At 47.8% G+C, this 17,768-nt stretch overlaps 1 protein-coding gene across 3 annotated transcripts in view; it reads left to right on the forward strand.

Moving 5' to 3' along the window:
- Positions 1 to 17,768, forward strand: part of sbf2 (SET binding factor 2) — a 108,866-nt gene that overhangs the window by 65,492 nt on the left and 25,606 nt on the right. For all 3 annotated transcript variants that reach the window (XM_035417970.1, XM_035417971.1, XM_035417972.1), the window contains 3 exons: positions 416 to 525; positions 1,861 to 2,010; positions 11,048 to 11,116. In XM_035417970.1, coding sequence (XP_035273861.1) covers positions 416 to 525; positions 1,861 to 2,010; positions 11,048 to 11,116 — 329 coding nt within the window. The remainder of the gene's footprint in view (positions 1 to 415; positions 526 to 1,860; positions 2,011 to 11,047; positions 11,117 to 17,768) is intronic.

A 17,768-nucleotide genomic window follows, 5' to 3' on the forward strand; every position in this document is an offset into this window, starting at 1 on the left:
CATCCATTAGATACTAGCATTCGATAGTAAACTGTTAATAGTCTGAGCACTGTATTGTTATCCCTCAGTAGGGCCTAATCATCTGTACGCAGCCCACTGGATTCACTTTATTTCTGTTAAATAAAAAGAAACTGGTGCTCCATCCAGGGATTAAAGAATAAACTGTTCTCTCATGCGGTGCTTTGTCTAAGGATAGAAACCTGAGAAAAAGGAGAGAAGTGAGGACAGCAGCTCCCTTGACAACAGTTTATTAAAGTGATATGACACAAGAATGCGTGGTACAGTATATCGTGGTGTGGCTAGGGGTGCTGTTCAGCACAATGCAAAGCGGAGTCTGCTTTTCAATTGCTGTAGTTAAGGAGCAGGAGAAAGTGCTGACGTGCTGCGGCTCCCTGTCCCCCCCCCCCCCCTCCAGTGTCGATCCAGGGCAGGCCCGGCACGGTGTTCAACAGCGCCCGCCGGCTGGAGGTGGTCAGGAGCTGCATCTCCTTCATTTTCGACAACAAAACCCTGGAGACCGAGAAGGTAATGCAAACAGAGCAACACACCGGTGCCACTACACCACCACACTTCTGCTGCTGACACACGTTTTCACCCGCAACCTTTCACACTCTCTATCTGTATTCCCCGCTTATATCTTTGGAGGAATCATTTACATCTGTGCTCAGACCCCTGAAATACATGTCACTTCCTGCCATCTGCCAAATAAATGTCATATATCCTTTACAAAACCACAAAGAAGAACCCAACACCTGACTGCTGTAATATGGTCTACTCAAAGTGCTCAGGTAGCCCGTAAGTCTCCTTGTTATTTTCCGAGAGAGGCATGTTAGGGTCCATGGTCACATCCCTGCCAGTGCAGTGGTGCGCTTCACGGGCCCTGCCTGTGCTGACTGTGGATGGGACTCCCTCGTAGCCCAGAGAGAGAGGGAGGGGAGAGGGAGGGGTTCACTACGCAGGGCAGACAGTGCTCACTAGTGACTTTGTCTCCTCCGGTGCGGTAACTGGGGCGGCCTAGGACTGCAGAGGGTCGATGCACATTAACACACAGCCCTTCTGAATAAATGGAGGCTGTCGGAGGCCTACAGTGGTGACTGGGCATTCCAGTTTCAGGTGAAAAACGCCGTGGAGAAAAATAACCGAATAACCCGACGGTTAATATTTCGGTGATACGCGATCATTTTTCACGTTCGTATCGCAGCAGGGGGACGCAGACGAGAGCGAGGCGATCCTCATGTCGCCCCTCCCGCAGTTATGTAACGCAGGACCGCGTCCCCGCACGGCTAAAAAAATGCAGCGCGCCAGGCTAACGGCTCCCGCGAGCCCATAAACCCATCGCCTCCGCGCGGCCGCCGCTGTAAAGCATTACCCCAGCCCCCGCCGTAAAGCTGAAATATGCTTGTTTTAAACGGGTAGAGGTTGGCTGAGAAGGCCCTCCGGTGGTACGGGACGGGCTGCGGGGCTGCATCCCCCCACGCAGCTTGCGCAGGGATGAGGCGGGCAGGGGCGGGGGGGAAAGCTTTAAGTTTTAAGGAAGGTTTAAGGAAGAGTAAAGAGTTTCCGCTCTGTTGTCGGGGACACAGAGGTGAGAGATGCAGCACAGAGCTGGAGGAGGAAAACTGGGTTACTAACCAGTGATGCTGACTCTTACTGTCTGTGTGTGTGCGTGCGTGTATGTGTGTGTATGTGTGTGTATGTGCGTGTATGTGCGTGTATGTCTGTGTGTGTGTGTGTGTGTGTGTGTCTGTGTGTGTGTGTGTGCGTGTGTGTGTGTGTGCATGTGTGTGTGTGCGTGTTTGGGCGTGCGTGTGTGTGTGCATGTGTGTGTGTGCGTGTGTGGGCGTGCGTGTGTTTGTGCAGACTCTCCCTGCAGCTCTGCGGGCTCTGAAGGGCAGGGCAGCTCGGCAGTGTCTGGTGCAGGAGCTCCAGCAGCACGTGAAGCAGAACCGAGCCATCCTGGACCACCAGCAGTTTGACCACATCGTCCGCATGATGAACTGTGCCCTGCAGGTGGGTTAGCCCTACCGCTGTACAGCCGCACGCACGTACTCACACGCAAACATATGTACACAGTCGCACACACACACACACAGACACACACACATATCCATCGCTGGAAGCATCAGCATTCCTCACTGTCTGCATGGCCTCAGTGAAAGACAACATCTCATCCTCCACTGCTCAGAACACAGTCCAGCAGTCAGTCACTCCCTCCTTACTGCTCCTTCCAAATCAAGGTGTTCTAATCTCTACCTGTTTGGGCTCCAGCTTAGCCTTCTCTAACAGGTAAAGCGCGCACCTGGCAGTGAGAAATCAGTGTTCTGCGCGATCCCGCGTGCTGTTTTCAGGAGTAGCATAGCTGCTTCTAATTTAGCGCCGGCGCTGACATTCGTAGCTGTTTATAAGGCGTCCAGGGGGTAATGGAAACCTTACGGGGGCAAGCGGGGCCGGGCGAGCCGCGAGCGGGCCCGGTCTGGCGTGTAAATTTAGAACATACCTCTCGCTGGTCCGTCCCGCCGCGCCGCGAGCTCCCCGGAGACACGCCTTTTTGGCAGGCGGTGCGGCGGTGTGCGTGCGTCTCCCTCCTGCCTCGTCCGCCGATCCCTCTGGAAGCTGACTCAGTCCTGTTTGTTTATTTGACGTTATTGAGTGATTTACGCCTGCGTTCTCGTTTGTTTGGGCCTTTGCAGCTATGCGCCCCTTTTTGGGTATGCGCCCCGGCGGTGACAGCGCCCTGTTTACTGTACCCAGTTTGTTTGCCGTTTCTTGTAAGGTTATTCACTAGTTCTTAACCCTGAAGGATGTTGTTTTATTTTTAGGGGTGTGTCGTAATGTACATGAGGGGCGACATAGCTCAGGAGGTAAGACCGATTGTCTGGCAGTCGGAGGGTTGCCGGTTCAAACCCCGCCCTGGGCATGTCGAAGTGTCCTTGAGCAAGACACCTAACCCCTAACTCCTAACTGCTCTGGCGAATGAGAGGCATCAATTGTAAAGCGCTTTGGATAAAAGCGCTATATAAATGCAGTCCATTTACATCGTTCTTTACTGTAAACTCTCAGCCAGCCGTCAGTTAGGGCAGAGACCAAAGTTTGGCGCTTCCTCGTATTTCACAGCATTCAATCAGCAGGGATTGCACAAATGGCGAGAGTGGCTGTTACTGGGTCACTTTGGATTCCATGAATTGCTGGTTAGATTATATAGGCCAATGAATCGGCCCATACAAATGTGTGTGTATACAGTGGTGCAGGCTTCCCAAGGCATTATGAGGTCACTGAACGTGTCACTTGTTCCCTGCCTGTAAAATAGGTCAAGCAGCTTTAAAAGTTCAGATGTCAGAATGAGCAGCATACAGCACACATAGGCTTTGTGTTTATTGCTGTAGGAAGTCATTCTAAGAAGGGCTGTTTAACCACAGTTGTGTCATTTGAACCCACAATCTAGGGGTTTCTGAGTTCTGTTTCATAGTCACACTTTGAGGATTCAGAAGTATAGTCTGCATCTGAAAGTCACTGAAATTATGACCTACAACATAAAAACCCATTTTCACAAGTTCTAAAGCCTCGTCGTGATCATACAGACTAACTGCACTGCAACTGTTCAGAACAAGGACACGATGCACACCCGGTGTTTATTGTTTCAATCTGATCAGCAAGGAAAAAACAGAGACATAGGATTCAACTGGGGTCTCATTACCTGTGGAAGACTGAGTGGTTGATGTATGGAAAGATTTGAATGGAAGCCAAGCTTTTTCCACATTGTTTGGCAGACACTGTCCCGCGATGTGATGTACAAGCCTTACATTCGCGGCATTTATCAGATACTCTTATCCAGAGTGACTTACAGCTTTTGCATTTCTTACATAGTATCCATTTTATATAACTGGATATATAGTACCACTGACACCAATTCAGGTTAAGTGCCTTGCTCCAGGGTACAACGGCAGTGTCCTGCCTAGGAATCAACTTGCAGCCTTGAGGTTACAAGCCCAGTTCCCAAACCACTTTCCTACACCGTCGCCCATTATCTGAAAGCATCTGAAATCCAAAGAATAGACACCACTGCAATCAATCAGTCTAACAAGCAGCCATCCCCACTCCAGCAAAAGCATTCAGTTTAAAGTCATAATGTGGTTTAATGGAGACAAAAAGCACTGCACATTTCCAAGGGTCTCAGATCATTTTTCCAGAAGAAGACACAGAGACTGAACAGAGCTTTATTGGTGTGTTTTTGCTCCGAATCAGAATTCATGCCAATGTTTCTCCATACAGCCACCAGCTGACGCAACACGGTTAACGTCAAGCTCAAATTCATCGTCCTCCCCAGTCCAAACACACATTTCAGATTATCTTCTGACTTCTGCTACTTTATTTTCTTGTGTAACTAAATGCTGAATTCTCTTATGTAACCATTAGTGCAGAGCAGCTGTACAAAGATACGAGACGTGAGATTTTACCTGAACATGATCGCTCAGTAACTCAGAGCTCACAGACGGGAGGCACTGGGGTATCTCGCCGTAGGTGTTTGGATTGTGGGGTGACTGATGTCCCTGGATGGATGCTTGGAGGCTTCATGGAGTTCCAACACATGTCCCACAGACAGGCCTCTCTTCGTAGGTGATGCTAATGCTAATTGTGCATCGCTCAGTGACCCTTCCACAGCTGGTACTGGCATTGTCAGGGGCTGGCCTCGGCCAATCAGCAGTCCCTGCTTTGTCCCCCTTTGGTCACCTGTGAATGAACTGGGAGACATGTGGAGTTGGGCATTTGGTGCATGCACATCCTGATTGGCTGGCTTTGACAGCCACTCTGATTACCTGCATCTGAAGGGATTCATATTAGCTGGATCTACAGTCACTCTGATTGGCTGGGCATTCAGTGATCCTGATTTGGTTGGGTTTTCGTGGACCTTAATTGAACTGATCTACTGTCATTGGCTGGAATTGCAGCGAGATCCCAGCCCCAGGGGCCCCTGGATACCGAAGCCCTCACTAACACAGCGGCCGTCAGTCACCATTAAGGAGCAGTATGCTGGAGCAGCCTTTAGCACACATTATTACTGACCCAGGATGGATGAAAGCACACTCGCTGTTTTGTTTGGATTATTTCCTTTGGTTATTTTATATAATACGGTATTGTTGTTCCTCATGTGTATTTCACTACGGCAACAGACATTTTCCAGATACTTGGTCCTGATTGGGAGCCCTGGTGCCGAGCCCGGGTCCACGGATTTGTCTCGGATGAGCCGTAAAAAAAAAAAAAAAAAAATAGCAGGGATAGCGGATCGCTTGGCCCCGACTGCGACTGCTTTCGCTCTCCTCCGTCTCTCCTTTCAGCGCTGGAGAGACCCCGTCCGGGGAGAGAACGCAGAGAGATTACGGGTTTTCGGAGATGCCAGCGATTATTTGCACAGTCTGCTCGTAATTGCCTTTCGCGGCCAGTCCTGGCGGGACGCCATCGCTGGCACGCCCCGTCGCTTTCCCGCCAGTTTTTTGGCGACACGCTGGATAGCGCCGGCGATGCGTCTCTCGGTCAGCCGTCAGCGGCGCCCCCTGTGAAGCGCGGGTGATTTACGCGGCCCCGAAACGTGGCCCGAGACTCTCTGTACCGCCGCCGCATAGCTTTCCACAAAATGGCTATTTCTCGCTCGCCGTCTGAGCGAGTCACACTGTCCTGATTGTCCGGCTTCTTCTTAGCGTGGCGCGGACGCATCTTTTATCACTTAACGACACACAATAAACAGAAATGCCAGAGAATAAACGTTATTTAGGTTACGGGCCTCTTTTTTTTCTTTTTTTTTTTTTGGTCGCTGTGGTTACGCGGCTCTGTTATCTGTTAGCGCGCTCTCTTTAGCGGCGTAAAAGCTTTGCAGGGGGCCGCCCGTGGGGAGCTCTGTAAATCCTGCAGACTGTACATTAGGGCAGAGGTGATGGGATCGCCAGCATGTGGCACGCAAATGTTTTCTCTGTCTCCGAGTTTTTCCTCCAAAACTCCTGCTTTTTGCTGCGCCTTCGCTAATAGCCAAGAGTAGGCCCCTAGCCCCAGCCGGGAACTGGCAGCCTGCAGCATGCGCCTAGATATCTCCTTCGGAGTTTGAGCCTGGCCTGGAAAGGTATGGGCTCAGTGCTTTGTGCCTCTCACAGAAGCCCAGAGGAAGGTTTCACCTGCCTCAGTGTGAGCTCCCTCTGTGAGATCTTCTAAGAGCACACAGGAATGACTAATCGAGTGGTTAGTTAACTAGGAATGAGTGTAGTAGAGTCTATCAGACTCTCTATGCTGAGTCCAGTTTGCAACCAGTGACGGAATCCATGGCAACAGATGGAATTACTTACGCTGCGTTTGTGCTGTATGTGAGAACGATACCTTTACTTCCCTCGCTGTGATATTCAATTTATTGTCCCTGCATAGTTTCAGATTGCCAGATTGATGATTTCCTTTGTGGTCCATACCCAAAAATAGCCGTACAGTAACAGTAAGTACTGGTTCAATAAAAATACAGATACAGAGCAGGACTGTATCAAGTGCATTGTCTCTTGCTTATATCCGGCTAGTGTGTGGGTCCTGTATGAGTGAGTGGATTCTGTGTGAGTGTGTGGGTTCTGTGTGAGTGTGTGGGTTCTGTATGAGTGAGTGGATTCTGTGTGAGTGTGTGGGTTCTGTGTGAGTGTGTGGGTTCTGTATGAGTGAGTGGATTCTGTGTGAGTGTGTGGGTTCTGTGTGAGTGTGTGGTTCCTGAATGATCTGTGATCCTGTCAGAGAATCTTCTCTGAGCATTGGAAGGTACACAGCTGTGAAGGTTGATTCTGAAGTGGGCAAACTCTGTGGGCAAACAACAACATTGTTTCATTGTGGAAGTCAGAGATCTTTTGCGAGATCTGGCTTTACGTTTGACCTTAACGTCCATGTCCGGGTTGATAAATCTTCCCTAATCTTTTTCTTTCCCACCATATAGTTTCCTATGTTACGCTGACATTCCTTATCACTTGATAGGAAGCAGTCCCATTTTAATTTTTTTAAGGAGATATTTTCCATCCTGCGATTGTGTTCCCCACGCTGTGCGCCTGGGTGACTTCAGGCCATCAGCATGCCAGTCTCTGTGTGTGTGTGTGTGTGTGTGTGTGTGTAGGGCCCGTGGGTGTTTGGTGTGGCTGGTTGGTTGATGGATGTTATAATCGCCTCGCGTCAAAAGCCCTGTGAGCGCAGTGCCAGGCCCGCTTTACGCCAAAAGACCTGATTTCTGGAAAACCCGAATTTCACAACCGCTCAGACAGGGGTGTGAGGTGTGTCCAAACTGGTTCCCGGCAGGTTCCAGAAGCGCCTGCTTCGGGAAGGTGGCGGAAAACGCCCGAAGGCTTGACTGCGACTGATGTGTTTGTTTTTCTTTTGTTGTTATAAAATAGAGTGTTTTTTTCTCTTTTTATATTATTAGCTTTGCTCAGACAGACAGAGAGTAGAGAGGGAGACAGAAGAGACCACAGCTGAGAAAGAGCCATGGCGGGAATCTGACCCCCCCCCCAACGCACGGGGGTGGAGAGTCGGCTACGGGGCTGCAGCACGCATCTCGCCGACTGATTCGTTTAGTATAAAAAGCGTTTTAATAACGGGGCGTAAGACGGCAGGACTGAGATCCTCCAACTTCGGGCCTGTCTACTGCAGCTTCTGCTCACCTGAGCTCTCTCGGACCTGAGACGCACATCGGCGTGCGACGCCAATCAAAATATTTGCAGGGGCACTTTACAAATTAGCATCTGTTTTTCTTCACTCCAGCTGTTACGGTTTAGGGCCTGGACGGGGTGCAAACAGAGCCCTGGGTTTGTATCAAGTCCATGTGGCATTCCTGCAATTTCCTCCTACCAGGATTACAGGCTCAAAGTGTTCTGCTCTTATTTATTTCCACTGGCCCCGTGATCACATTAGCAGATGCGCTCAGCGTGTCAAGAGCACTCCTGACGCCGCCTGATAGCGGAATCGGTTGGGGGCAGACGCCTCTTCGGGGAGTCAGGTGTGGGCGGTGTGTGCATCTGGGCTCACCTCTGGTACACTGAGCATGTGCAAGAACCAGAATTACAGGGCGCTCTGCTGTAGCACTGGAGCACTGACATTGTCACATATATATTTCAGCTTCTCTGTGGATGTAGGAGCAGTAAGGGTGTGAACTCGTCACCTCTATGATATATATATGTGAGTCAGTGGCTCACATAACTCATGTAACGCTGCCAAACAAAATTTAGTCATTCCCACTTGAAAGATAATTCAGGTACAAGATACACAACTCAGAAAACACAGGTAAAAATTGATTTTAACAAACTTGTTAACTTGACTTAAATTTATTTAGGAGCAGTTTTAGTAGGTTTGGAGTAGCAGCCTGTGGACAGACTGAGGAGAGAGGCTCTGAGTCAGCTCTGACCCCTGTCACACCGAGTGAGAAAAAGAGAGAATGCGAGGTGGATAGAGACGGAGAGAAAGCGGGGAAAGAGAGGATGAAAGGGGGTAGAGAGAGAGGAAGGGCAATATGGAAGTTGGGTAGGTAAGAAGGAAAGCGAGAGGAAGCGAGAGGGCAAAGGTCACATGATTCACGGTCACGCTCCGGCCGAGCTGCAGACGAGCACGACCGCAGCGGCCGGGCGGCGTAGCGTGTGCATGCACGTACGCGGCGGTGACGCTGTGACTCAGAGACGCGCGAGCTCCGGCGCATTCCTCTGCGGTCGAGCGGTCGAGCGGCCCCGCCTCACTGCGTCATACGTGCGGGATCGCCGCGCTCCTCACATACGTGCAGCTTCGCCTCACGCCCCCCGGCGGAAACGCTCACTCGGCTTTTTCTGTGCGCGGAGAAGGTTCCGGATCATTAGCCGTACATGCGGCGGGGGTGCTCCCCCAAGGCGCTGGCTTAGCCCCCGTGGACTCGCGCGAGTCCAGACGGTGTTCAGCGGCGTTCAGTTTGTTCGGGGCGGTCATTGCGTTCAGTGTGCTTGGCACATCTGTAAAAACATGTCGCAGAATGAGGCTTCCGGCAACACTCCGCACAGCATATGTGGGTTCAGAGATTCCAGCTCGGATAATGGTGGTTGAACAGCGTGTCATCCTGTCTCTGCCTGGTCTGTCTCTTAAGCCAAACCGTTCTCTCTCTGGCTAATGTGCGCAGTGCGTCATGGAAAGTAAACCTGTTTTCATCAGGGTGAAGCATTCAGTCAGTTATCACGCTCAAAAACTTCAGGATGTTCGTTGACAGCGTTGTCTTCCATCCCATCATGGGGTCATTGCTTTTACGTTTAAAATGATGTCACCAAATCCAAAGAGGCCGTTAGCCCGAGACACCGTAATGCTACCGTGACACATCTGACCCACAGGGCAGAGAGGGTGTGCTGGAATGGTAATTACACAAATGCTGCTAATTATAGGGTTGGCTTTGCCAACTCAGCCTCATGGCCTCTCACCTGAATGTGTCACTGTGCACTTCAACTTTGCCCTCTTTTCTGTGTGTGTATGTGCGTGCGTGTGTGTGTGAGAGAGAGAGAGAGAGAGAGAGAGAGAGAGCGAGAGCGAGAGCGAGAGAAAGAGAGTATGTATATACGTGTGTGTGAATGTATGTGTGCGTGTACGTGCATGTGCATATATGAATGTGCATGTGGGTATAAATGCAGATGTGTGTGTGTGTGTGTGTGTGTGCATGTGCGTGTGCGTGTGAGTGTATATGCGTGCTCATCTGTAATTGATTAAATTATTTCAGTTTCTTGCCCTTTTGTTCTTAGAGTACCATGCGCCACAAGATCACAATCTGCCATGTTGCTCTGACAGGGGAGTTTAATCGTGTTTCCGGCTGCCGTTCTCAGGCATTCTCGATTCATAATAAATACCTTGGGCTTGCCCTGAAAAGGAAAAGGTCGTGGGGACTAGGACCAATTTCCTGTCAGAATCACTTTGACTTGTTCCTTGTTGCTGACAAAAAGCCCTCCACTTGTCCTGTTCCCGTTAAGAATGTGCTTTGTGCTGGAGCTGAATAGCTTTTTTTTCCCCCCCGTTGCACAACTACCTGCCACAGTGTGGCTCCATCAGCGCATCATCACTGCATGGCCCTGCTTCTCTGTCCAATGAGAGCCGAGTCCACAAACAGGCAGAGAGTAGATGAATGAGGCAGACAGGCTGTGCAGTTTAAATTTTCACGCTTGTCTGTACAAAAATGAAGTGTTCCTCGCAGCTCGTGATTTTATTATTGTGGAATTCTTTTATCATTAGTTTTTATTGTATGGATAATGTGTTCGATCGCCAAGGAAAATGTGAAATTTGGAAAACTAAAAGTTGTTTCGTTTGTAAATAAGTTTTCCATAAAGTCCGATTGTAGATCCCCATCTCATGCCCCATTTTAGGAATGTGAACATGAAATGAAGTTAGGAGTTGTAAATTGGAACATGATGATGATTGTATAAGATTGTATCAGGAAGGGATTATATAAACATATTGAAAGCATATGTATCAACAGTAACTGCTGACTGAAGTGGACCTGCCCTAGGAAGTGTATGTTTAGGAACAACATTTGGTATTGAGTACTACCAATTCTGCCTTAGGTTCCACTTTGTTTGCATTTTTACACCTGACTGAAAATCCAAAGCAAAAGTTAAGATTGGCCGATACTCTTTAGGACAGAGAGTGAAAATGTAATTGTTGTGCCTTGAGGAAGTATTGACCCCTTAAACTTTTTTCACATTTTAAAATACTTTATATCATTTTGACATAACAGAGTTAGTTATATAGGAATAGAAAAAAAAATCTGACTTAAATATTATTTTAATTTAAAGAAATCAATAGGGGGTGAAAACTTTCTAAAGGCACTGCACATAGGCCGGACATGTACACAATGCTTCAGTATGATAATGTAGATGTAGTACACAGGCATCCTTTTTTTGCAGTCCATTTACCATTTCACTTTTAGTTGCAGCTGTGCTGTATAGCTTCTGTGTTTGGCCTCAGCTGTGCTGTCAAGTTTATACATTTTTTTATAGCCTGAGCTGTGTTGTGATTTGATCTCACTCCTTCCCTGTTGTTTGTCCTGCAGGACTGCTCTAGCTCAGAAGAATACACCGTTGCCGCGGCGCTGCTACCCCTGACGACAGTGTTTTGCCGGGTAAGTCCCAGTTTCAGAGAGACCCTCCAGCAACAGCACCAAGGCTGTATCCATTTAGGCCATATCCACCAAGACTGTATCCACTAAGGCCATATCCACCAGGACTGTATCCATTAAGGCCATATCCACCAAGACTGTATCCATTAAGGCCATATCCACCAAGGCTATTTCCACTAAGGCCATATCCACCAAGACTGTATCCATTAAGGCGGAATCCACTAAGGCCGTAGCACTAAGGCCGTAAGCTGGATGTCTATGCCTGCATGTGTACGGTGTGAATGCCAGAACGTCGTGCCACTCACCCCAAGCTGTGTTGTTTTTAATAGGATTCTTGTAACGCGATCAAACAAAAGATAGGTTCTCCAGTCTTAGCCTTCTAATGAGTGTGGGTGCTTTTTGGGGAGGGGAGCTGGCTAATGTCACAATCTTTGTTCCAGAGAACACTAGACCCCCTCCCCTCCTCGCTAACCCCGCTTTGAAGTGGCAATTAAGAAGAGGAAAAAATAGAATTCTTCAGCCAGAAAACTGTGCAGTTCCTTTGTCCTCGATTAACTCGGCCTTGTCACAGAGCAGCAAGACCATCGATCCTCGGATGAACCCCAGAGGAACGCTGGGGTTTGTGGTTTCTCCACCGATGCCCAGCTCGGGTTTGCAGCGACGCGTGCCACAATTATAAGTCACATCTGTCGTCATGGGTACAGACACAACCTTCTTCTGTTGTTCTGGGTCGAGCCAGGCCTGGACCCACTGGGCTCCCAGGGCACTTCTGAACTCTAACTCATTGGGCCATTTTGTGTTGGCTTAAACCATAGCTGGCTAGGTTATGGAGTAAGGAACATTTATGTCTGCTTGTAATGGAGGTCACCTGACTTCTTTCTGGCTTCATGGATGCTGGATTGGAGGTCCCAGATAGACATTGACTTAAAACAGCACTGTCTCTTGCCACATTAGAGAGATAATTTCCAGCTACATGTACATATAGTACCATATGCCTGAGAGTAGAGCAACTCCGTTAAAGCCAAGCACCTGTATTGTTTACGGTATTTAACTGTTGAGCTGTTAAAAAGCCCTTAAGTGGATGTAGTGAAATGGGAATAGCTTGCAGCTGGGCTGTTTAATGTTGTTGTTTGGTTGGGTGCGAATGCTTGTTTTTTAAATGAAGAAACATGCTGTGGCAACAGAGAGCGTGTGCAGTGGACTGTGAGTGGACGGGCGTGCCATACGTGATTTCTGCGCCAATCTTTGATTTAATTTTTTGGCCGATGAATTGAGAAATCTGAGGAGCATTGGTCAAAATAGTTTAATTTCCTGCAATATCTTTATATAACCTTTAAGCTCCCTGTTAAGGTCACATAAAAATGATGATTTCATGCTTTTAGTTAAACAAACACAAACCAGGCGGGAGTGAGCAGACGTGCCCAGCACAGAGCCACCACTGGGCCGGGGGGACAGAACCTGGGAGACGTGCTGTTCCAACACACAGGAATGGCATACGGGGCGGGGGACACAGTGGGCGGAGCAGAGGGGGAAAGATCGGGTGGCAAAAGCAATAGACCCCACTGATGCCAACACATCAGAGAAAACAAAGAGCTAATTGAACTATCTGTCTGCATGGGTAATTCTCCCTAGACCCCATTGCCAAATATCTACTGCTGCGTACCTGTGCTGCTTATCTCCCTGTTTTTACTGAGGGGTGTGTGCTTTACCACCCTGCCGACTGCAGAACAGTGCCACTGTGGCTTTGAGTCTGGCAGTGCCACACGCCTCCTAGAATTCTGGGATACAGGAGACCAGCACTCAAGAGGTTGGAGGGCAGCATGCTAAACAGTGGCCAATAACAGCAGCTGGAAGTCCTCCTGCTCAATCTGAGCACCCATTAGCAACGTTTCCTTGTTGATGAAGGAAGGAAGACTGAGAAGGCACTAAGTAACTATAGCAGCGCAATTTAGGAAAGAAAATGATGAAGACTGGCCTGAGTACTTATCAAGTATACTCCCATGTTTTCAGCACTTTTCATCTCTATCTTGAATCATGCAGACAAATATAAAAGATTTTTTTAAATCCTAAGTCGTTTTTTGGGACAGTTAGCTTGAGGAAACTGTTTCTCCACACTTCTGTTAGAAAGTAAAGAAAAGAGATGGAAGAAGAAAAAAAGTTCAAATGGCACCTTTTAAAATTACTCGTGCTTTTTCACATGAACTGACCGTCTGCTCTGCTTTTTAAAAGTTTGTAGGTTTGTAAGAGGATGTCAGCCATGAAACATGTTTACCTTGGTGTTTCCAGGAAACAATCCTCCGTAGCCTCAGGGTTCTAACACTATTCTATCATCTAGGGTGGGTCAGGTAAGGATTACCTCCCACACTCCCAAATTACATCACATTACAGACATTTAGCAGACAGGCTTATCCAGAGCGACTCACGCAACTTATTACATAGCATTGACATTGCATCCATTTATACAGCGGGATATATACTGAAGCAATGCAGGTACCTTGCTCAAGGGTAAACGACAGTGCCGTACCTTGGAATCAATCATGTGACCTTTAGGTTACAAGACCAGCCCCATACCCAGTATACTACAATACTACACTGCTGCCACACTATCTTGGACATGCTCAACGTGCACTTTAATGTGTACTTTAAGAGTATAAAGAGCAGTTGAAGAGTTCTGACAGGGATTAGGGCAGGGTTTATGGAAGGCTCAAATATTGTTTCAGACTTTAAGTCTCTTTGGGGGATAATTTGAACACCGGTGCAGAACAGTTTTGAGGCAGGCGTGGTACTTCTCCCTTCCAGCAGATATCTTTGAGGGGAAAGTTGTTAAAAACCAGGAGTAACATGATGCTGAAGTTGCACATTACAGTCCCAAGTGACTCTTTAGAGTTCTTCAGAGGCTTCCATCACTGGCTTGAGTGAAAAACAGAGGGAGCTGGGATCCATGACAGGGTGGGGAGAAGAAATGGTGCCTCAGATAATTTAGCAGTTTTCACCAAGCCCAAAAATGTACTGGTGCTGGAGAATGGGAAGGGTGGGATCCTGTGCTTTTTTCATTTGTGATCCACAAGCATGTGGCACTTTTTCTTTAAGATAACACCTTTATCTTTGTTGTGAGGGTACATTCCTACAAATCCTAGTGTTCAGATCTAGGTGCAGGGAGTGGTATTTGCATAGCGGGTTGCTTAGCGGGTGCAGTGGACGTGAGGATGATGGTTGTGGATGGTTGTGTGTCTCTTGTGTTTCTCTGACCTCTGCTCCACTGGAGAGGAACAACACCACGGACCGCAGCCACTGAGTCCATACCCATTCACGGAGCCCTCATCTGCCAACACCTCCAACAGGTTCAGGCCTCTTGGCATATTGTTGAAAAGATCAGCAAGACACTGGACACGCGTAGGAGTCCTGGCTATCCATCCTGAGATGTGCCATGGGCTCGTTCCCCCGTCCGTCCCTGGGGGGAAGGGGGTTGTGGGAGTTGTTGTTTTTGGAGAGTACGGTCGAGAGATTCATCATAATGGAGCCACGCTCTCGTGCTCGCTCTCTACCATCAGCACTGGGCCGTCAGTGCCGTCTGCGAGATGAAATCTTACGGGCCAGAAAAGAACTCCCCGAGCGCAAAAAGAGATTAATACTGCCCATAATTCCCCTTGCGCTTTAATCAATCACCGCGGAAATGGCCGGGAACAATGCTAACTGATAGCGCGCTCTGACCTCCCGAGTCGGGAGAGGAGATGCGGTCTGAGCGAGTCTTCGTTTGTAAACGTGTAAATCTTTCTTCATTACCACGCGGGAGGCTTCGCAGAACCGCGGGGCGGTTGAAAGGCTGAACACTGACGCTCTCCAGCCTGGTGGCGGTGAAGTGTGTTTTGTTTTCTGAGATACGCTCATTGGCTTGCGTGTGTGGTCTTTTCTCCGCTTGAGTGTCTTCCAGCTCAGTGAGGATCACTGTGAATTCCCTCTCATGACGGCTTACACACTCACAGAACAATGATAACGAGTTTGGCTTGCAGTCAGGGCTCAGTTCACATAGATATCATGACCAATAATATAATCCTGTGGGGCCTTTGCAATGTATCATGGTATTTGCTTCTCTCCAATGTCTCTTTGGCTAAATATCTAGTCACTGGTGAGCGATTGATAGTGTCAGGTATTAGTGAAAGACCCGACAAGACATTTTTTCTGCAGGAAAGGGTGGACTCCACACTGTCGAGTGTACAGCAAAATTGAAATAGGCCCGCTGGCATAATGGAATCAAACCTGACTATGAGAAGTACCTTGCACTACTAAATTTTTATGTTCAGCTTATCCAGCGCAACATACACAGCTTACATTTTAACATACTATATATTTATGCAGCTGGATATTTAATGAAGTATTTGAGGTTAAGCAGCATGTTCACGGATACAACTGCAGTACCTCAGCTGTGATTTTGGTTTAGGCCTACAAACGTATAAACTGAGCTCCTTCACTGCTGTGCTGGAAAGCCACCGTGCTTCAGTCACGTTCTGCTGAATAGAATGACTGAATTGTCTTGCCTGTTAGCTCCCTGGGTTTGGCCGTGTACGCGAGATTGCGTCGATGGAATAATTTCCAAACAGGGTTTCCACACCAATTTTTTACTTTGTTAAAAAAATAAATAATACTGCCTTCCCTTAGAGCCAGTGGTGATGTAACCATAACATGGTGCTGCCATGTGACTGTCTGCCTGGCGACTCTCTCGCTTCTGCGCTAACAGCTCTGTTTAGTTACATTACATTACATTACAGGCATTTAGCAGACGCTCTTATCCAGAGCGACTTACACAACTTTTTACATAGCACTTTACATTGTATCCATTTATACAGCTGGATATATACTGAAGCAATGCAGGTTAAGTACCTTGCTCAAGGGTACAACGGCAGTGTCCTTACCCGGGAATCGAACCTGCGACCTTTCGGTTACAAGTCTAGTTCCTTACCCACTGTGCCACACTCCGTAGTTAGATTTCCACTGCCCTGCTCAACGACTGTTAGCGCTCCTGACCTAGCCACATAAGGGAAAGTGTTTTCTGTGGTGCAACTGCTCGCAACGGTAGTGCGGTCAGTGTGTGGCGTTCTCCCAGGACTGCCCGTCGTGGTTATTGCTCTGTGACTCAGCACAAGGAAAGCGCTCCCTCTCTCTTTCTCTTTCTCTTTTCCGTTTGAAGAGCCGTTAGCTGGCATCCAAAACTGCTGTGTCCCGACACCTGCTCCTTCACTTCTCAGACTCAGTAATGCGGCGTTAGAATTTGAGGTACCAGAAAGGTATCAATCTGGAAGAAATTAGGTCAGCTTCGTTTTTATCACCAGAACGTAACAAATGACAATGTTGAGCAGCAGTGTGGTGTAGTGGTTAAGGCCGTGTGCTTGCAGCTGAGAAGTTGCGTGTTCATACCCCAGGTGGGACTCTGCAACCTTGGTTATGCTTAACCTATATCTCTTCAGAAAACTGGCAACAAATGTGCCGTCATTGCTAAATACTCTTCCAGTATGCAAGGGAGGTGACTGTTTCAGTTGTTATTGGAGTACCACTGCAAAAAGTATGTCTTTTGTCCTGATCTGTCTTCTGCAGTTTCATCTGTCAGACCAGCTGGCTTTTTTCTGTGGCATAAAAAATCTCATAAAATCTCATCTGCCAAATGCCTGTAATGTAATGTAATAAATATATAAAAATATATAACGAGGGGGCTTGTCCCCAGTACTGCTCCTACCTTTATTTCTCATCCAGAAAGTACTGTACCCCTGCTCCAGTAGACTGCTACCAGTTGAATCGGTTTTATGGACACTTATTGAAATTTGAAACAGATTAAGATACCATCAGAAACCCAACATTTATCTGTCTATTTAATGTATGTATATATCTGTGTATGTAAGTATGTATGTACGTAACAGTAAATAATTAAATAAAGTAAGTAATTAAGTAAGTAAATGTAAGTGAGTAGTAATTGAGTAAAAGTAGGTAAAAGCCCCCATATTTGCACAGTCAGCTCTCTAGAGAACAGAAAGTCATAGCTACTGCTCATTTATAATCTTAAAAGCAGAGAAGGCCTTCTCACCCATCTGGCCTTTTGCACTCCCCACCCCCCAGAGAGGCTGGGTTTGCTTTGACCTCCAGTATGGATCTCCTCCAAGGGTTGGTGGTGGGTCCTTGGGAACCGGGTGGTTCTGTGGTCAAGGTCCTCTGACCTTGTTTACCACAGCCTGGGAAAACTGGATGTAGACTGGGACTGGGGGGTCAATGTGTGTATGTCTGCGCATGTGGTTTCTGTGATGTCTCAGAAGACATCTCTCCTCCTGCCAAAGTCGTTTCCCATGGTTAACCTGTTCCAAGCTTCAATTCGCAGTTTGTTCTTATAAACTTTTGACATAATTTAATTTAAGTAGATATGGCTGGATTTTTACGAAATGCTAAATGACATTGAAGATAATGGTAAAAACACACATTTTTCTAGTCTGCCTTGGACATAGAGAATGGTGAAACAAACCTCATACATAGACAGGCGTGAAGTGTCAGTCACTCCTGCACTGGTGTGACAACTTCTTGGCCAAACACTCTAATCACAAGATGAGTGGCATTTCAGTCAGCTCAGTCTTCTTCGTAAGGCTCATATGGGAAATTGGGAAAGTGAGCGTGGTGA

The sequence above is a fragment of the Anguilla anguilla genome, chromosome 5 (assembly GCF_013347855.1).
Source record: "Anguilla anguilla isolate fAngAng1 chromosome 5, fAngAng1.pri, whole genome shotgun sequence".
Lineage (NCBI taxonomy): Eukaryota > Metazoa > Chordata > Actinopteri > Anguilliformes > Anguillidae > Anguilla > Anguilla anguilla.